Genomic DNA, 21624 nt, shown 5'->3' with positions numbered 1-21624 from the left:
AAACAGGATCAAATTACACAGAGCATAAGTCTAATCTCAAGAAACCCCAAATAAACAAAAACTAAAAAATTTACAGCCCCCAATATTTTTCTCAGAGAATCTCTGCATCTCAGTTCATCTCTTTCCTCTCATTCATTCATTCATATTCTCTCTCTAAATACCCAGAAAACCTCTTCATCTGGGTTTTTTCTCTTTCCTTCAAAAACCCCAAAAAAGTTAAAAAAAAAAACCCAAATAAACTAGAAAAAATGGAGATCCAGAACTGTTGATGAAGTTCAAATTCCATTTAATTGCTGGGATTTTATTATCTGGTTCAATTGTTACTATAATAAGTGTTGCTCCTAGATTTGTTGATCTTTTGGCTTATTTTTGGCCACTTTTAGCTTCAACGGCTCTATTTTTGGCGGTGGTTGTTGTGTTCAGCCGTGTATCGCCGCCGTCTGCCGACGGTCCCGGCGAGAAAGCCGCCGAGGGTCTCTTGGATTACGTCGCCGGACAACCGGAAGCATTTGTTGATACTTCAACCTTGAATGAGTGAGCAACAATGACAAAATATAATGTAAAACTTTTTTATTTTTTTTATTTTTACTTCGTAATTTTAATTTGTAGAGTAATAATTAATTCCTACTCCCCATATTTTCTCTCTCTCTCTTTTTTTTCCTTTTAATTTCATTTCCTCTTATCTTTTAGTTTTCTTTGTGATTTGTTAGAGTTTTTATAAAGATGAAATGTAAATTTTTAGGGGAGAATAAAAATTGAAATAAAATTAATAATAATGTTAATGTTTCCCTTTTTTTTTGGGATTTTAATGGGGGTATTGGAAATAACTCTAAAGAAAAATGGAGATCCCATCTCTTTGTTAGATTTTACATGTGTGAAATGTTTTGATTGGAAAATTGACAAGTAATACTCGCTTTGCCTCGAAATCAATAGTCAATTAAGTCGCGTTGATAGTGTAATTTGAAGTATTGAACGAGCTAAGTAGCATGACAACTAAATCTCGAAAGAAATAAGATCTTTTATGCACATTGACATTTTATGATGTATGTACTTTAGCATTATAAAGTTCAAGATATTAATGGGAAATAAATGGTTAATCAGAGTAGTATGAATTTGTTGGTTTGTTTGGCAAGCTTTCACTTTCACCGCGGTGCCCAGTGCGCATCGCAGAAAATAGAAATAGAAGCAAAAATGGTAAAAATGGCATATAAATGGTCTTAATTTAGGTAACATAATTACTTTGCTAGATTAATAAGCATTGTAATATTTGTATATGCACTAGCAGTCGTTCAAAGTTGATAATGCACAAATTTGTAGTTTTGGACAAGCAAGGTTAGCAGTAGGATCGTGATTAGTTGGCTAATATAGTCCTCAGACATATTGTTGATCATATTTTAAGCATTTATCTACCTCCATAACCTATGCTTAACTCGATGAAATACGATGGGAATTCTTAGTACAATGCTTGATGAGTAATGATGGATTATTCATAATAGAGGGATTTGATAAATAGGTGACATGGTTGGTTTGTTAGCTATAAAAGAATCTACCACCAATTTGGCTATAGTTATAGCTAGATTTAATCGCAGTATCGCACTATAAACCATTAGTTAAGAAATTGTACATATGTAATCGATTGATAGTCGTAGAATTCAATTATAGATTTCCTAACTTGAGCAAGATGGAATCAAAGTACTCAGTATTCACCACTTCAAACCACCAAATTAAAAGTTTGTAAAATGCATGCAAACTTGCATATGTCATCAAAGTATATCCTACCTCTTTGCATGATCGCAAACTTGCATAAATAGATCTCTCCCGACAAAGATATTTAACTTGTATTTTCTCTTTTTGAAGCCACCCCTTGTTTAGTTGTGATATAAATTTGAAAAAAAAAGTTTGTCCTAACTTTTATGAGACTCTAATTAATTATGAGATACCCCTTGTTTAATTGCGATATTTTTAAATTAAAGCCACCCCTTGTTGTAATGATTTGGCCCATCCCTAGTAGAGGTGTTAATTCGGGTACTTGGGTTGAGTTCGATGCGTTCAGGTCGGGTCACATTTATTTTAAGATTGAGTCATGCTAAATTATTGAGTCCATTTAAATCGAAATCCATCTGAATCGGGATTTTTCAAGTCAGAACAAATTGGGTCGATCGAGTTAGTTTTTAACATCTCGACTCTACTCATGTCGGGTTGGTAGTTTCAACATTAATGTAGTTTAAACTTCTATGCGTAGTACTCCGTATTTGTCTTTTGACCTACTCCACCTTTTCTTATGTATGTAACGGTGTAGTGTGTAGTTTGAAACAAATGGTTTAGTATAATGTAGTATAGTTTGAAAAATATCTAGAAAAGTTTAAAATCACAGGGCCTTATTTAGGGCCTAATTTATTTCGCTGAATCAAATAGTCCATAGTGAGTGATTATTTCCTTCTTAAATAAAATAAATAAAAGGTTGTATGTGCTGGTGTAGTAATCAGTGCCTTAGGGGCTGTTCCGATTTACAGAAAACAACTGAAATGAACTAAACTGAACTGAACTGATTGAGGCTGAACTGAACTGATTGGAGCTGAACTGAACTGAGATATTTGACTATGGAATAATGATTTTAACTGTGGATTAGTAATGATATTAATTCACTAATAATAATAATAACTCTTCGACCTACAAATGTGTTGCTTTATTCTTGGGATAGAGGGCTTGGTATCTGGGTTGTCTGACTGTTCTTGGTCGTGTTGTGTCGGCTGCGGCTCAGCGGAAGCGGGACAAGTATGGGGCGTGTTGCAGGACTATTGGCTATGATATCCTTCCATTCTTCTTTTTATCACTGGGAGAATTAGATAAGGATGTTGTTGCGTTGCTAAAGCGGGTTAAGGTGTTTGCTAGGACTCAGGATATTGGTGCCCGTGCAGCTGCTCACATCTTCAGCAGGATCAGGTTCACTATAGCTAGAGGGGTGGGGGTCCAGATTGTATCTCGGCTCTCCACTAATATCTTGTAAATTGATTGATTTTGTAGGTTTCTGTTATTTTTCTATAATAATAATAATAATAATAATTACAATAATAATAGTAAAAATTACAATAATAATAATAATAATAATAATAATAATAATAATAATAATTACAATAATAATAAAAATAATAAAAATAATAATAATAATAATCATAATAATCATAATATTACATACTCGGGGATTTCTCCTTCAAATGCATTGTTTGATAGATCAAAAAAAGAGAGCGTTTCAATGATCTTCTCATATGGTAATTGCACACCTTTGAATGTCAACATAATAGAATAGTAAGGCCACAACATTGGTACATTTGATTCCATGTATTGTGGAAAACCATGGTGATCGATAATCCTCGTCATTGCTTGAAATTTATTTATGTATGTTGTGGGTATCTTACCGCTGAAGTTGTTACTAGAGAGATCAAGAATCTGTAACGCGGGATATGGATGAAATCCACTGACATTATTGATGTGACCGTGGAAGCTGTTACAACTCAAGTCAAGGAGTCGAATAAATGGAAGAGTATGCAACCAATAAGGAAATTCATCCTTAAGCTCGTTACTTCTAAGATTGATAGCTTGTAAATTTGTGCATCGTGCCAAAGATCGAGGTAACTGCCCTTGCAACCTATTACTGCTTATGTCTAGGTATCGCAAGTTATCACACTTGGAAAAGTTTGTAGGAAGAGTTCCATGAATGTTATTCGATCCTAAATTCAACAAATTAAGGCCACTGTTTAAGCTTCCTAGACAATGTGGGAAATCTCCACTCAAACTATTGTTAGATAAGTCAAGAACCCAAAGTGATGTTAAGTTGCAAATGGATGAATCAATTGGACCTGTAAAATTGTTGTTTGCGGCTAAAAAGAATTGGGTGTAAGGTGATGAGATTATTGGGAGACGTCCTGTAAGCTTATTATTAGAGATTTCAATATAATTCAAAGTACCCCAAGGCAGGTTTTCAAGAACTCCGGTTAAAGAGTTGGATGAAAGATCCAATAAGTTTATCGACGATTCTCTGATTAGTTGTTGTAACCACTTGGGGAATTCACCATGAATACTAGTGTTGGATAATCCTAAATATTGCAATGAATTAGCTAAAGTGGAGATAACGGATGAGTTTACTGGACCGTCAGTTATGGTCACGGAAAGGCCGCTATTAGACAGGAAAAGAGACCGGAGCTTTGGAAGGCTAGAAAAAACGTGATAAAGGCTAACACTACCCCTAAAGTTATTGAATGAGAGGTTAATCGTGTCCAATGACTTTAAGCTAAACAACCAAGCCGGAACTTCTCCAACAAGCATATTTTTTCCTAAGTATAGAGTAGTTAAACTTGAGAGCTTGCTTATGTTCATTGTGGACGGAAGACTTCCGGTTAGTTCATTATGACTAAGGTCTATTCTTTCAGAAATATTCCACACCCAACTTGGAAAAGTCCCCCGTAGATTGGTACTCTGCAAATATAATGATTTCAAATGTGTTAATCGACTATAAAAAGAGGGTATGTTAGAAGAAATATTGGAATAGCTAAGGATTAAGGATTCCAAGGGGCTACTCCAATTATACATTGATGGGAAATGAAAGTTTATCGCATCATTGTACCCGAGATTGAGTTCCTTTAGGTGTGGTAGGTTAAGAATGCTAGTAGAGAACTCCCCTTGTAAATAGCATCCTTCAAGATTAAGATATGAAAGTGAAGACAAGTTAGTAGTGGTTTGAAAGATTTGTGATGTCTCTAGTTTTATTCCACTTAGACCTAGTCGTTTCAGCTTTGTAAGGTTTCCAATGACCAACTTGACATTTGAAAATTGAAGATCATTTCCTGATAAATCAAGAGATGTCAGTCTAGTGAGTTGAGATATTTCAAGAGGGACCCTACCAGAAAAATAAGAATAAGAAAGGTCTAAATGTTTAAGAAAATGAAACTGACCAAATTTGTGGGAAATATTGGATGAAGAAAAATCATTCCATGACAAATTAAGCCTCTGAAGTTGGCCTAGTTGGAAGAGATTGCTATTTGAATTGATGGTTCCGACGATACCGTTGTTGTAAAGGTCAAGTGCAATGACATGATGAGTGAGAGGATGGCAAGTAATTCCATCCCATTCACAACAATCAGAACCTCGTTTCCATGATCTTGTATTATTTGTATTTATAGCGTAGTAGGTATTAGCTCGTGTAAAAAAGCTGAAGGATTCTTTTAAGTGAAGCAATGCATAATACTCATCTTCATGACATAGGTTCGAAGAAGATGTATTACGGAGAGAAGGTGGTGAGCAAGTGATAAATACAAGATTGTAAGCGAGGCATAGACAAAGTAACGAAAAACATAATATGATGGAAGGGCTAAACATGGCTTTAATTTGGTCAAGTTTACAAGTGTTTGAGTAATAACTAAAGTTGAGCACTTGTAGTTTGTTGTACTTGTACACACCAAATTTATACAGAAATTCAAGATGATAGAGCAGAGAAATGCTTGTTTAGCTGACTTTATTTCATCCGTTGGGCCGAGCCATTTGTTGATGATTGAAAAGTACGTCTAGGAAAAATTTTCCTACTTTTCCTTCATAGTTCCTAATTAGCCAGCAAAATATCTAGGTACCCGTCAAAATGTTCTTTCTTTTCTTTTCTTTTTTTTTTTTATTTTTTTATTTTAATATTCGTTACATTTTCAACTTTTCACACTTGATGTTGTAAAATCTTGACTATAGTATCTCTAATTATGTGTTGTATTTTTGCCTCAAAAAAATTACTCCGTATGTGTTAGTATTTTGTTAAATTAATAAAAATATATGTGATAGTAAAAATTATAAAAAGTATGTTAATATTCCGAAGATACATATTAAGATAAAGTTGCTATATATAAAAATATGTCTTTCCTTAATTATAAATTACGAAAACAATAGTTAAAGTAGAATATATATACTTACCTCCGTTTATTTTTAGTTGACACGTATTCTTTTTTAGAAAGTTTATTTTTAGTTGACACGTTTACTTTTTGGATAGTAAGTTTTATACCTTGCACTTACTAGTGTACCCCACTTGCTTTATCATTCTATCTCATTTTCTCTCATCTTCTTAATATATATGCCTAAATTGAATGTATCAAGTACATAAAAACGGAGGAACTTGTAAACTGTTCACGGATCATAAAAGACAACCACGATTAAGGGACCACGAAAGGCAACAACGATTGACCCGTGAAGGTTACACCTCATTCATAATCCATGAGGTTACTAATAACTCCATATGGTTCAAAACCACGAAAGGAGGATCGGGGATGATGGTACGACATGAGTCATGTAGTCACATTCGCCCGTAATTGGCCTCTACTCAATTCTTATAGTGAAAAATATTTCTTGCGATCTCGAAGGCATGCAAATAAAGATTCAATTTACTTCAAACTATAATAATGCCAAATTGGTTGAATGTTAATGCAACATATAATTCTAAAATATTTGTGATCACTTGATTATACAACAAGATTTAAAAAGATCCTAAATCGGTCGTCCAAATTATCTTATTAGTCGTGATTTTCAATTACATATTCCCCTTAAACATGCAATATAGTGATCAACAACAAACAATAGAATAAACATCAACAATGGAAGCAATTTAACAACAATATCGTTAGTCAAATCAAATTATAATAATAACTCTAATCATGATACTAGCAACAAAGAATAACAATAAGAGTATTTAAGTGATTGATTACTCACTTTCCGTGTTTCCTTGAATTGCTACATCATGAATAAACTGTTAGTAACTTCATAAATAATAAATCAAATTGAAATTAAACAAAATAAAACGAGAGTTGATTTGGTCCAAACCCTTAGTTAATTCTATCTTTCACGCCTTGGTTTAGTTATAGAATTTCGGGTCAAGTATGGACTCCTTGGTGTGTTTAAGGAAGGAGTGATGTAATTAGGTATATAGGTTTAAGGCTTAGAATAAGAGAGAGAAGAGAGAATGATTTTTTTGGTGTACAAAAGAGGAAGAGAGAAAATTTTTTGGTGCTCCGAAACTGAGGAAATCAGCCTCGTATTTGTAGAGAAAATGTGAGGGGTGAAGCACGGAACCCTAGAAAAATGTCGTGTCACGGCGCGAAATACCGTGACGCAGTGTGTATGCCGTGACACGGTGCACATGTTTTCCTGAAAACAGTCCAGATTCATTTTATTCTTTGCTTGATGACTAAGAAAGTGATATTTTATGCGCCATTTCAGCTATTTATGATGCGTATTTACGCAGCTATTTTGAGTTTCTTGAATAAGAGAAACAATCTTTAAACCTTTCTTGGATTTAATTAAGTTTATTATAACAATTATGGTTGAATGTATTCGTTTTTCTTGTGGAAAAACGAGCTAGAGAATTTTTGTAACACAATGATAGAACTCCCAAGGCTCGGTTGAGAGGCGCTACTTGAAGGCTCGGTTCAAGAATCGAAGTTTAGCACAACGACAAGGTTTAACAAACCATAAACACAAGCTAAACTCACGTTTTTCATATGATAATCAAAACTCAAATATGATTTTTATTAATTCTTAACCACGTGTTTATAACCTAAATAATTAGCCTAAAATTGTGTAGAACAAAATCTAATCTAACTAGGAAATTTATCCTAACTTGCAAATATAACCTTTAAACTTAAGCTATCTTCTACTTACCGAATTAAACTAACAAAAATATCCTAATAAATTCGATCACCTAATAATAAAATTAAAAATAACATAAAAATAATTAGAATAACAATATTAATACCTTGGAACCACATTATACTCGCCCTCTTGAAATAACAATAGGTGTATCAATGTATGAATATCTTGTAATAGCTTGCAGTGCTTTTGTCTGGTGATTATCAATCTAGTTGTTGTAGTTTCTTAAAGGCACAGACAAAACTTAGAAAATTAATAAAGTATGGTATAAGTTAGATATACTAGTATGCAAGTTCAACATATGGTTTTTCATAAGCACAAAGCTATTATGATGCATGTACCTAATTTATGATATACATACGCGCGGAGTAATAATCAGCACCATGAAACCATGTTCAGTGAATGAATGATGGCTTTTATTTGCCAATTAAGCCTTTTATTAGAATTCATATATGTTAGGATTTTATATATATTGTTTATTATTTAAATTAAATATAAATAAAGATGATTTGGATATTTTAAAGGGCATCAATGCATCATTACCTCCCCTTCACTTATTTAATAAAGATAAAGAGTAGAAATTTGAGAGAAAATAAAGAATAGAGAAAAAGTAATTAGCAGTAAATCGCAATTAGTTAAAGAACATCATCATGCATAATTTAATTAATTCCTATGTAAGTCATTGTCTTCTTTAGTTGACCTAAAGTCATCATCTGGACTTTGGGTCAACTCTCAACAAAGTAAATGACCTACAAAGTAATTTTTCCAACACGTTTATTTGGTAATCTGATTATTTGGAATATATAGCTAGTTCATTGTATTATTTTTTCAACACGTTCATTTACCAAGACTTTTAAAAATTTGATTTGATAAATATATATTTGGTATATTTATTAAAAAGCTTATGGTCTATATTCAATAATAAGTACATAAAGCAATCACTAAGCTTATGCTAGAAAGTCTATCGTATCTAGACCCCGTTCAATACGTTAGTTGACGATGACTTTTATAAAAAAACGTGACTTTAATTATGTCCTCCCTCCGTTTATTTTCTGTTGTTACGTTTTCTTTTTGTGGGTTTTTTATTAATAAATTTTTTTTATCTAAACTATGTTGTTAAATAGGTATTAATTTAAAATTTTAAAATATTATTTTTTTTATGTGTTAACTATAAATTATATATATTTTAAGAATAAATTATAGCTAGCATTGGCATCATGTAGTGATGTAGACATTTCGGAATCTCTCCTTAAATGTTGTTTGATGAGTCTTATTAGCGAACCACATCAAATATTCAAGGGCACCCAAAGATGGGAATTCATTCATTAACTTATAATAATAACTATATACTAAAAGACACATAAGCAACGATACGTGTCATCTTTTGGTGTGTCTTTAGTTTGTTTTTTTCCCCTTTGCTGAATAAAATAATTTAAGAAAAGATCTTCTACAAAATTTTGTACTCAGTATTTTTATCTTTGACAGTAATATGTTTAGCTATTTTTTTATTTATTAAAAATAATTGTAATTATAATTTAATAGTAATAGTTAATGAAAAAAATCGTGCGTGACACGAAAAACTAACCTAGCTAAACATAATATTTCAAGCTAAGTTTCGGCAAGATTAATGAGGAGTTAAGTGTATAGTTGCTAGTAGATATCACTGATAGGATTTTATATCGTTGATTATTTAAAATTAAATACTACGCATAAATAAAGAGGATTTGGATATTTTAGGGTGCACTACCATTATTATCTCTCATTCACTTATATGATAAAGATAAAGAGTAGAAATTTGAGAGAGAAAAGAGGCCACTTAAGTGATGATAGAGACTAGAAAAAAAAAATCAGTAGTAGATTGAAATCAACTAAAGAACATCACTCATCCATGCATATTTAATTAATTCCTATTTAAGTCATCGTCTTATTTAGTTGATCTTAAAGTCATCATCTGAACTCTGGGTCAATCCTCAATAATGTAGAAGGCCTAATATTTTTCTACACGTTCATCTGGTCATTTGGAACAGCGTAGCTCATTGTACATTTTCTTCTAACATGTCATTTATCAAGACTTTTAAAAACTTTATTTCATAAATATATATTTGCTTTTTTTATTTTAATCCACTTCACTTGATTTTATTTTTGACTTACCCCTTCTCCACGTACACATTTCTAAACGTAAAATACATAAACACATAAATAATCTTGGTTATATCCTGAAATATATACATACAACCTCTTGTAAGGTGAAGATCCTCCTAAGGACAAATAATTAGCTACAAGATCAATGTTACAATGAAAGTTAAGCTCTAGCCTTACGCTGTTATTCTTGTTAACTTGGAAATTATACAAGTTTTAGGGATAATATTAACTAACCTCACAATTTTGTATTATTTACGATTTTATCAAATATCGATCTTTACAGCTAAAAATATTAGAAGGATCTTGCTACGTACGAATGTCTTGAGAGTTGTCACTCACGTTAAATAGTGATTTACTATGTAACATATTTGCTGGATTAGTATTTCCTATTAATTTTGAATGCATGTTGAAATGCATGTCCTGTAAGGCTGTAATTGAGCTCTCCCAAGGAAGATGTCCTAAACCTCCGGAAAGCGAGTTAACAAATTATAGTTATGGAATTAGAGGAATATGTACTATTTAAAGAGAGGAACAAGGTTAACAAATTAAGTGTACAAGAGACAATGGACATCACTCATATTTTAATTGATTATTCAAACTTTTAAAGTCATTCACTACTTTTGTAGACTCTCAAGTCATCGTTAAAGCTATTTGTGTGGCTGATAATAGAACATTTGAGCAACATTAGTACGAGTAGGAATCTTGATAATAAAGCTTATGGTCGATATTCAATAAGTACAGTAATCACTTAGCTAGTTAGCTTATGCTAGACTGTTTAGACCCCGGCCTGTTCAATACGTTAGTTGACGAAGACTTATGTGGAAACTTTGACTTGTGTACTTATTTGTTTATTTTCTATTGATACATTTTCATTGGCTTAAAATTAATTATATCTTATGTGACGATTTAAAATTTTTAATCTAATTATTCCAATTTATCAAAATCTACTTCAAAATATTTTTTATTTCAAATACCAAAATACTTCATCCGATTTTAAATACTTGATCCACTTTCCTTTTCTGACCGTTTTTAAATACGTGCTCTATTTAGTTATTTGAAAAATTTATGCAGTTTTTAATTCTTTTCTCTCATCTAGTGGACCAACATAAATCATATTTTAATAATTTCATATTCTTTCTTCTCCAATTCTTTCAACTACTTTAATTTGCTATTTATAATTTTTTATTCTTCCCCTTCCCCACTACCTCTATATTTTATTACTTTCTCCAATTGTTCCTATTTTTTTCCCATATTTTTTTTCTTTCTTTAATTTGAAAGCCACATGAGCAAAGGATGTAGATGGAATTTAATATCATGTTTTGAGTATCACCCTGACTTTAACCCACCAAACTAATTGGTCATCCACATATCTCATCCCAAATTAATACAAAATGATGTAATATTACGAAGTATTTACCAATGAGGTATTGATCTAATAATTAAAATTGGACAACTGTATACGATACATCACATGTTCAAATCTCACACCACCCCTATTAGTAAAGTGTAATTTGTATTATTGCTTGTGTCTTGTACACTTAATTTGTTAACCTTGTTCCTCTCTTTAAATAGTACATATTCCTCTAATTCCATAACTATAACCCACACTTACTTCAGTCTAAAAACCACCAAGTTTCTACAAATAGCCATGCAATACCTGTTAGGAATTGTTGTCACTCTACTCTGCCTGGTAGTCACTTCTTGTCATCCCACTTGTCGTAGCGATGAGAGTTCTGCCTTGCTTCGCTTCTCAAATTCCTTGTCAATTGATCCATCCGCCTCTGGTTGCACATCCAGAAGAGCAAAAACAATGTCATGGAATAATAGCATCGACTGTTGTCAATGGGACGGGATCACTTGCGATCCATTAACCAGTCATGTTATTGGTCTTGACCTTGGCTGCTCCCAACTTAGTGGAAGTCTCGACTCAAATAGCACCCTCTTCCAACTTCATCATCTCGAAAGCCTTTCATTAAACGACAATGATTTTAACGGCTCTTCCATTCCTCCTAAATTTGGAGATTTCTCACACTTATCCTTGCTTAACCTCTATGAATCAAATTTCCAGGGCAGGGTGCCTCACGAGATATCCAAACTCCGAAAACTCGAATTACTTGACCTTTCTGGAAATTATCTTGAAATGCCAGGTGTCAATAGTATCATTGAAAACTTAACATCCTTGTCATATCTTGATCTTGGTCGTGTCCCAATCAATTCAAATTTTCCTGCATCTCTGGTAAACTTATCTTCCTTAACGTATTTAGACCTATCATTCTGTGGTTTGCAGGGGAAATTTTCTTCTGACATTCTTGATTTACCATACTTGCAAACACTTTCTTTAGCGTATAATAGCGACCTCGTCACAAAGTTAGGTAGTTGGAGCAGCCCTTTGATACACCTAGGACTTCGTTCTACAAAATTCTCCGGGCAACTACCATACTCCATAAACCAAACTAGCCCGAGCTACTTAGATCTATCGTATAGCGGTGTTCATGGTCCTATACCACCATGGGTTTGGAATGTCACTAACGAAATCATTCTTTCAAATAATTTTCTTACTGCTGGTCTGCCTTCATCGCTAAACATTCATACGCTCTCTAATCTTTCCAGCCTCTACCTTAACAACAACATGCTTACCGGAACCATACCATCTTGGCCGTTCCAACTCCCTTCATTAATTACCTTGAACCTCCATTCCAACCAGTTTAGTGGTTCATTGAGACATGTTTCTGGTAATAATGGTAGCAATTCCTTGCAGATACTTGATTTGTCGGACAACAGCTTTACCGGTGATGTTGAGCTTAGTATGTTTTCTATGTTTACAGATCTTGATGCTCTTGATTTATCTTTAAATAGTTTATCAGTGTCTACTAAACTCAACTCCTCCTCGATGCTGTCCAAATTATCATATTTGGGACTCTCTTCTTGCAATATTAGTAAGTTTCCTTACTTGGGAGACCAAGAAAGACTCGAAGACTTGCATCTTGAAGATAACAACATCCGAGGTGAGATTCCCAAATGGATGGTTAACATTAGCCAGGCTCAACCTGATGCATCTTTATACTTAGACCTTTCTAATAATTCTCTAACACATGGTCTAGAGTATCTCCCTTGGGAGAAATTGAGTTATGTCTACCTTTCATCCAACAAGTTACAAGAGCCTCTTCCGATTTTGCAAACAAATCTAGAGCTTGCGGCATTATTTGTGTCAAATAACAGACTAAATGGCACCATTAATCCATCCTTTTGTCATTTGACTAAAATCCGCTGCCTTGATTTATCGAACAACACTCTTAGCGGAGAAATCCCTCATTGTTTGGTAAATAATAGCACTCAGCTCGCTGCATTAAATCTTCAAGCGAACAGACTAAATGGCACCATACCTGCAAATTTCTCTAACTGTGATTCATTACAGTATCTAGATTTAAGTGACAATCAATTGGAAGGGGTGGTGCCAAATTCTCTGTCACAGTGTAAAAGCCTAAACGTACTGTATCTCGGGAATAACAAGTTAGAGGGTACGTTGCCATCATGGCTAGACAGCCTCCCGCAGCTGCAAGTTCTCAGTCTACGTTACAATAACTTCCACGGACCTCTAATTACTTCGACAAAGCATGATCATCTATTTCCAGAGCTGCAAATTCTCGACCTCTCAAATAACAACTTTTCTGGAAAATTACCAGCAAAATACATACAAAATTTCAGAGCCATGATGAAGATGAACGAGTCAAGTCCTGTTAGTCCACAGTACATGGGATACGGGTACTTGTACTCATATTCCATCACGTTAACATTTAATGGGAATATGCAGAAATATGAAAAGATCATCACCACAATGGCGACTTTTGATATGTCGAAAAAACAGATTTGAGGGAGAGATTCCAGATTCCTTAGGGCACTTGGTGTCATTGCGAGGGCTTAATCTTTCAAATAACCGCCTTACTGGGCACATCCCTCCGTCCATCGGGATGTTGTCCTTGCTGGACTGCTTGGACCTTTCGTCCAACATGCTCACTGGTCGTATCCCACAAGAACTTGTTAGTTTGACATTTCTTGGGGTCTTCGATGTTTCGCAAAACCTACTGGAGGGGCCTATACCTCAAGGGAAGAACATTGGTACGTTCTCAGCTGATTCATACAAGAAGAATCCAGGATTGTGTGGACAACCATTGCCCAAGTGTGGAGGAAGTGATCCGCCGTTCGTGAACAACACCGGAGATGACCAGAATGACTCTAGTGATTATTGGAGCATACTGCCAGAGTGGGAAATCGTACTGATGGGCTTTAGCAGTGGCGTAGTAGTTGGCTTGGCTTGGGGATATTATATGTTGTCAGTGGGAAAACCCTTTTGGTTTATCAAATTAACTCACAAAATGGAATTGGCTTTGCTTGAATTTCGGGACAAGCAATTTGGTAGAGCAGGAAGAAGAGCGAGAGCAAGAGCAAGAACTGGAAGGAACTAAAATTCCAAGTGAAATGTATGACTTTCCTCCCTCCAGTTGCTGAAATTTCTTCAAGCAGCAAACATCTAAGAAAATCAAGTATGTATACATTATATTTACGCAAGTTCAGATGGAATGTATTATCATGTATAATAATTTAATTTTTACAACATTCTAGTTTATTCAGTGTATTATGACATTCCAGACTACTGTATGATCAGTATCTGAAAGTTTGCATCAAAGAATTTTTTACAAGCCTTTATCATTTCAATTATCAGTTCAGGCTTGAATTAAATTTTGTGCACAATGTTTCAGAAATACAAGAGTTCAATAAACTAAAAAAAGGAGTAGCCTTTGAATTAAATTACTGAATCAACTAGAATCCTGTTGCATGGTGTCTCGAGCACCTTCAGTTCGGATGCTGTTGTTAAGCTAATCTTCTGGTTGTATAAGACTTGTCTTCCAGGGGCTGCTCGTCCTGTTCATGATTGATTACATCATAAATAAATCACTAGTTGTCTAGTTGCAAGGATGCAGAGACTTAATTACAGTAAAGCATATAACTTTGTTTTATACATCAGTAGAGTAAACTTAATTAGCACTACCTGGAATTTACAGTCACATATATATTTTAGAAATAAATTTTGTAATGGTATGAATAAGTGGTGCGTAGTAAGAACCGTGAATAGTTGTCAGCAAGCAATTGGCTATTTCCGCGTAAATATTGAACAAATAAGAATAGCTGGATAATATAGAAATTTAATTGAAGACAAAATTCTATGACGTGTTGAATAACATATCCTCAGAAATTTTTAAAAAACAGCTTACTACTATTTGAATTTAGTATAGAAATCGAAATATTATGATGTGTAGAAATACATGTCCTAAGAAAATTAAGATAATAATAGCTAACTACTCTTTGACTTTATAAATAAAAAATTGCAATTTAAGCTGAGACTCCATTGCATTTGCTATTATTCCCTAACAAAATTTACCAAACCCGAAGCCGTGTTTCCTATACTTAAATGGTGTCTCTGCATAATATTATGTTTTTATTTGAATGCTAGAGTTGCGTATTCATCATCTTACCATAGATCTTTATCATCCGAGCAGTGTCATGATGAAGAAAGAGTTGCACTGCTTGGCTTTAAAACATCCTTCACCCTCGAGTCTGAATTCAATAACTGTCCAAATGCCAAATCAAAGACATCATCATGGAATAAAGATGGCAACTGTTGTGAATGGGAAGGTGTCGTATGCCATCCACAAACACACCATGTAGTCGGGCTTGATCTTAGTTGCAGCAAACTTAGTGGAAGCATTGGCTCTAATTGTAGCCTCTTCCTCCTCAATCATCTCAAAAGCCTTGATCTAGCCTTTAATGATTTCAACGAGTCCAGTATAACACCTTAATTTGGCAGGTTTTCACTGTTGGAACACCTTAACCTTTCCAGCTCTTGTTTTGCTGGGAAAATTCCTGCTCAGATCGCCCATACAGCTCAACTAAATTCTCTTGATCTAACCGATAATTTTGTTGATCTAGAACATTATTGATCTAGAACTGCCTATATTCAAGAAAATTATTGACAACCTGATGGAGTTAAGGGAGCTCCATCTCAGCAATGTGAACATCAATTCAGCATTGCCGCAGTCAATTGTGAACCTCACATCCTTAAGATCACTTAAGCTACATGAAACCAATCTGCAAGGAGAATTGCCAATTAAAATTTTCAACTTACCTCATCTTAGAGTACTTGATGTTGGTAATAATTGGCCTCTTCAGTCAAGTATCTAGAGACGTACAATTGGAGCAGCCCTTTCGAAGTCATGGATCTTCATGAAGTCACTTTCAGGGGAAAATTACCCTCCTCCCTTAGCCAATCTCATCATCTGAGGGAATTATCTTTCTCAGGCTGTTTCTTTGATGGGGAAATTCCGAAATGGGTGTGGAACACCACAGAAAAGATCGACTTACGGGATAATCATTTCAGAGGTAACCTCCCTTCTTCAATCAATACAAGCAAAATATCAAGTCCTTACTATCTTAGTCTAGATTTCAATTTCCTCGAGGGAAGAATACCAGCATGGATGTTCACTCTACCCTCCCTGAAAAGTTTAAGCCTCGTCACTAATCAATTCACTAGTCTGCCTAGTGAAGTTGTTTTTAATGACAGTAATGAGTCACAGTTACAAGAATTGGAATTGGAGGGTAACAAATTAGAAGGATCATTCCCACAATGGATTCTGCAATTTGTAAACCTCGAGCATTTCGATATCTCATCCAATAACTTGAGTGGCGTGGTGCAGCTAGATATGTTGACTGGTCTCCACAAACTCCAGTTACTCAGCTTAACAGACAACAAACTCTCAGTGAATACAAGTATCACTGTCACAAACAATAGTTCAACCACTGCCTGGCCTAATCTAACTTTCCTAGGTCTCTCCTCTAGCAACACAGGTGAGTTTCCTGGTTTCCTAAAAGACCAGCTAAAACTTGAATCCTTATACTTGTCCAGAAACAACATTCATGGCAACGTACCCAAGTGGCTTCAAAACTTAGCAGAGATATCAGATATGGATCTTTCACATAACTCGCTTTCTGGAGGTTTAGAACATCTTCCTTGGGAGAGCTTACAGGACATTGACCTCTCCTTTAACACTCTAAAAGGACCACTTCCACTTCCAAAAGCATCTTCCACCATTATTTCATTTTCTGCTTCAGATAATAGCTTCATAGGCCCCATTGATGAATCAATTTGTATCCTGATATACCTTTATCTCCTGGATGTATCAAACAACAGATTGGAAGGAGAAATTCCTCGTTATTTGGGAAACTTTAGCAATTCACTTGTTGTATTGAATTTGGGGTCGAACAGCTTCCATGGCACTCTACCTGCATACTGGGGAACATGTGATGGTGAGTATACATTGAAATATTTAGACTTCAGGGACAATCAATTGCAAGGGTTGTTACCACGAGATATGGCACGTTTTACAAGCCTAGAATTTATTAGTGTTGCAAACAACAAATTTAATGATACATTTCCCTCATGGTTGGATACTCTCCCAAACCTGCAAGTACTTGACTTACATTCTAATAGTTTCCACGGCCATGTCAAAAGCTCAAAGGTAGCACATCCATTTCCCCTGGTCCAGATTCTCGACCTTTCCAGCAATGAATTCAGCGAAAGATTGCCAAAAACATACATAAAAAATTACAACGCAATGATGAATACCAGTGAGCCCTCTGGGGTTTTATGGTAAATGGGAGGTATCGGTTACAAGTACTCAATTGTGCTATCATTCAAAGGTTTGCAGACTAAGTATGAGAAGATCATCACTACCCTTGTGGATTTTGATCTTTCATCCAATGCATTTGAAGGAGAGATTCCCGATTATATTGGTCAGTTGGTCTTGATTCGGGGCCTTAACCTCTCACACAACAGGCTCACAGGGCCAATCCCTCCAACAATCAGCAATCTGAAGTTGCTTGAATCCTTGGACCTTTCTTTCAACATGCTCATCGGGAAAATTCCTCAGGAATCGGTGAGTTTGACATTTATGGGAGTCTTCAATGTATCAATGAACAACCTAGTGGGTCCCATACCTCATGGAAACAATTTTGGCACTTTTCCAGCAGAATCATACATGGGTAATCCTGGATTATGTGGATTACCATTGCCAGAGTGTGGAAAAGATAACAGGCCGAGGTTAGATCCTTCAGTTAGCGAAACAAATGATGATGATATTGAAGATGGAGGCATGTTGTCAGAATGGAAAATCATCCTGATCGGATATGGTTTTGGTACGGTGGTGGGGATGGCTTGTTGGGGATACTATATGTTGTCAGTTGGAAAACCCTTATGGCTAGCTAAATTAGCTCACAGGATGGAGCTGGCAACTATTCAATTTTCTGGGAAGCTATTTGGAAGACGAGCAAGAAGAGCAAGGAATTGAAGAGAACGATGAACAATATATAAAGAGGTGTGACTATTCATAATCATGAGTTTCCAAGCAATTAAATTTACTTTCTAATGCAAGCAGAAGTATCATCATAATTTCAAACTATTTGTTCATTTAAGATTTTTAAAAGTAATTGAAATTTTGATCATTTGCCATTACTGCAGGCTACAATACCTTGCCAAACCGGATAATGAGAGAAGCTATCCCAGGATGCATATACTCTTTTTTTTAATCACTGCAAAAGATCATGTAATAGATTAGCTCAAATGATTATATTTTTATATTGTATACGAAGTACTCTGTATAAAGTAAGGAAAAATAAAAGTCAGAGGGACCTTCTAGCCAGGGATTAACCAAACTTAAAGCTGAGCATGACTTCGTGTAACATTTAAAGCTTGTATAGATGTATGATATAGGGTATACTATCGCTTACGAAGGAAGAAATACCATAAAAACGAGATATTGAAGGAAGAAATACCATGAAGGAAATCTAATCCAAAGTACTAATTTATCTAAAGCTTTTCCTGATTAGAGATGGCAATAGCCATAGAGGGTATACTATTACTTACCGAGTTAGCAAAGATACTTTTAGAAGATATTAAAACGATACACTGGTCTTTAGTATATGCATTTCGGCTGTCAAAATTTGTTCAGAAAAACTATATGCATGAAAAAATTTAGTAATCATGCAAATGCAGAAGGGGATTCTTCTTTTTCAGAAAAAAGGTCTAACTACCAAGAGCATTATCCACATGAATATTGTTTTAACTTTTTAGCTCCAAATCAATTTTGAGAGAAGAAAAAAACAGAGCACATTGAAGTTTATGAAACCATATTAATGGTAATCTGGGCTTTAAGCCTTCAACACAGTGAGCTCATGTGCAATTTACCTTTGGAAAGCCTAACTATGGTTAATCTTTGTAGTGCTGCACAGGTAGCATTGAGTGTGGCAGTAGTCACTTCTTCCTCTAAACCCTTACCATCACAAATGCTTTAACTTTGCTTCTGAAGACTATCTTTCTCACATAATTCTTCTAAGTTCAGTCAACTCTTAAATATCTTGATCTAATACGAAACAATCTTGTTACAACTCTTACAAACAACTTTGAAACTAGTTTAATAAGAACAAACTTTCTACCTAACATAAATTCCCTAATTCTTGGCTTGCCTTTGGGTCAAGGCAAGGCAAAACAACACAAGCCAAGGCAACAAAACCAAGTAATGCATCTTCAAACATGAAAACAAAGGGTGGGTCATGGCATCAATGATATGGTTTTGGGTACCAAATAGGTCTTCCGAGACCCTTAGAGAACCACGTGAAGCGCCTCGATGCATAATCTTATTGGGTCCAAAAATATTTTCTAGAGGCCAAAATTCCAGGTATATAATACACGAAATTAGACCATTTTCAAAGATTTCGACACTTGCTACAGCTGCTCCAACAACCAACTTGGCATCCCGCGGCCTAATAAGAGCTAGGTATCGGGAATCCTTCATTAGATTGTCAATTATATCCAAATTCATTACTTACCATTCCTTCATTAGGTTATCAATCTTGTTCAAAGCAAATTTATTAAAAAAAAAAAAAAAAGTTTAATAAGAACAATTTTTTTATTAGGATAGCCTAACTCTCTGAGCTAAATTCCCTCAGCTTTCGGTTGTGAAAGAAGTAAGCCAGCTAAATCCCGACACTTTGCAATATTTTATTGGTTGGAAACTTTGTCATTTCACTTTATAGTTTATACAATGCACCATCATTTGAACATATCTAACAGACAAACCAGTTACAAGTCTTTTGAATTCTAGTGTGCTCTGCGTAAGAAACAATCTCTTGAACAGATTGATGATCTTAAGAGTAGCAAGTCTACCTACATGGTTATTGATTTCCCCTTGATAAATCAGTCTATAGTTTTAAACCAGTTTCTATGGTTTTCTGACAGTAAAAAAAATGACATAACTAGATTAACAACCATATAAGCAGTAAACTTTAGTATCATAGATAACGAGATCATTAGACTCTGATCAATATCAACCTAAAGCACAATGTCACTCAATCTAACATCAACTTGAGTGAGAACCAATAGCAAGGAATGGTACCACAACAGCACAACCTATGGTACAATCACAAGTTCTCAATCTAAATGATATTGTACATTTTAACATCAATTAGATGTGCTCTTCCAAACCTAAAAATGTTAGTTCAGACTCAAACTACTTCTTTACCCATGGAAAAGGTCCAAATTTGAGTTCCTGAATTCTCGAACATCAATATCAGCAGCAAATTTCCAACAACAAGTACATTAAAACCCAGTGTCCCAAAGTAATGTCCAATGTCTTACACCCTGTTAATCTACAAGGTCTAACCAATAAGTAACCAAACAAAATCATGACTAGTTTCAGAGCTTGTCACTTATTCATATAACACATGACAGAAGTGTTCTGTATTCAAGAACAAAACTGATCTATTCAAGCTCTCATTCATCCCCTTAATATAGTCACTTTTAAACCCTTACAAAATCGTCGAAATCTATCTATTCAAGCTCTAACCATTCCACAAAAACTAGCCACATTACAATCCTTACAAAATCAACGAAATCTATCTATTCAAGTTCCCACACTAAAATCCTTACAAAATCGTCCAAATTAATTTCGCAAGCTGGCTGATGAGAACTATACCTCCAAGCAATTATCTCAACACATTGATTAATTTTTTTATTTTTTTTGGTACTTCAATAATTAATTAAGAAAATCTCTATAACCTAAATTTCCCATATCATTTCGGCAATCTTCAAGCATATCAATTCGTATGTTATTAGCAAACTTATACCTTTTGCAAATTGCAACAATGTCAATGGATTAATATATTGATTAAACCAATTGCAATTAAATAAAAAAAGCATAATGTTAAAAAGTACGGACTATATTTATTTTTTTATTTTTTTAAAGACAAAAGTACGGACTATATAATATGCTAGTACCTTTTACTTCTTAAGTAAATTGAACAAAAATATGAGAAAGATACGAAAATTGAATTTATTATGAGAGATATATTCATATTTACAATATAATTCAATAACAAAAAGCAATTAAAAAGTAAAGGTAAGAGATAATATACCTTTTTCATTTTCATGAAGGGGAGAAAACTGGCAAATTCTGAACAAAGGTCTGCAGTCTGCTGCGCTGATGGAGAAGAATTAAAAGAAGAAGGATATATTAACTTGTTCATCGTTTTTTTTTTTTCTTTGTTTTAACAAAATCGTCTTTTGTTTTTTTTGAAGAAAAGTAAGCCGGAAATAAATTAAATCAAGTTCCGTCAAAGCTAATAAATTTTGGGGAAAGGAGTTCTTAAGAATACATTTCAGGTTACTGTTAGTACCCCATCTCGCAATTAAGTGGGCAACGG

General features: G+C 34.4%; 2 protein-coding genes across 2 annotated transcripts; one reads left to right on the top strand and one right to left on the bottom strand.

The window, feature by feature from the left end:
- Nucleotides 1–3180: 3180 nt before the first annotated feature.
- LOC110735532 (receptor-like protein 12) lies at nt 3181–5373 on the bottom strand. Its single transcript, XM_021915726.1, has one exon. It carries the CDS (start codon nt 5371–5373, stop codon nt 3181–3183), a length of 2193 nt encoding a protein of 730 aa, XP_021771418.1.
- Nucleotides 5374–11419: 6046 nt separating this feature from the next.
- Nucleotides 11420–18454, top strand: LOC110735531 (receptor-like protein 12). The gene is made up of 6 exons (XM_021915725.1): nt 11420–13685; nt 13732–14146; nt 15326–15512; nt 15802–16045; nt 16171–17175; nt 17521–18454. Exons 1-6 carry the CDS (start codon nt 11465–11467, stop codon nt 18213–18215), a joined length of 4767 nt encoding a protein of 1588 aa, XP_021771417.1. The 5' UTR covers nt 11420–11464; the 3' UTR covers nt 18216–18454.
- Nucleotides 18455–21624: the final 3170 nt, after the last annotated feature.

This window comes from Chenopodium quinoa, unplaced genomic scaffold, assembly GCF_001683475.1.
Source record: "Chenopodium quinoa cultivar QQ74 unplaced genomic scaffold, ASM168347v1, whole genome shotgun sequence".
NCBI lineage: Eukaryota > Viridiplantae > Streptophyta > Magnoliopsida > Caryophyllales > Amaranthaceae > Chenopodium > Chenopodium quinoa.
This window is presented reverse-complemented; position numbering and strand designations above follow the sequence as displayed.

Excerpts from the sequence above, each read along its gene's own strand:
- LOC110735532 (XM_021915726.1), bottom strand. The coding sequence starts at position 5,373 with ATGTTTAGCCCTTCCATCATATTATGTTTTTCGTTACTTTGTCTATGC.
- LOC110735531 (XM_021915725.1), top strand. The coding sequence starts at position 11,465 with ATGCAATACCTGTTAGGAATTGTTGTCACTCTACTCTGCCTGGTAGTC. Across the intron at positions 14,147-15,325 it reads GCTTGGGGATATTATATGTT|AGTTGCGTATTCATCATCTT; the intron begins GTCAGTGGGAAA and ends TTTGAATGCTAG. Across the intron at positions 15,513-15,801 it reads GTTGTGAATGGGAAGGTGTC|AACATTATTGATCTAGAACT; the intron begins GTATGCCATCCA and ends TTGTTGATCTAG.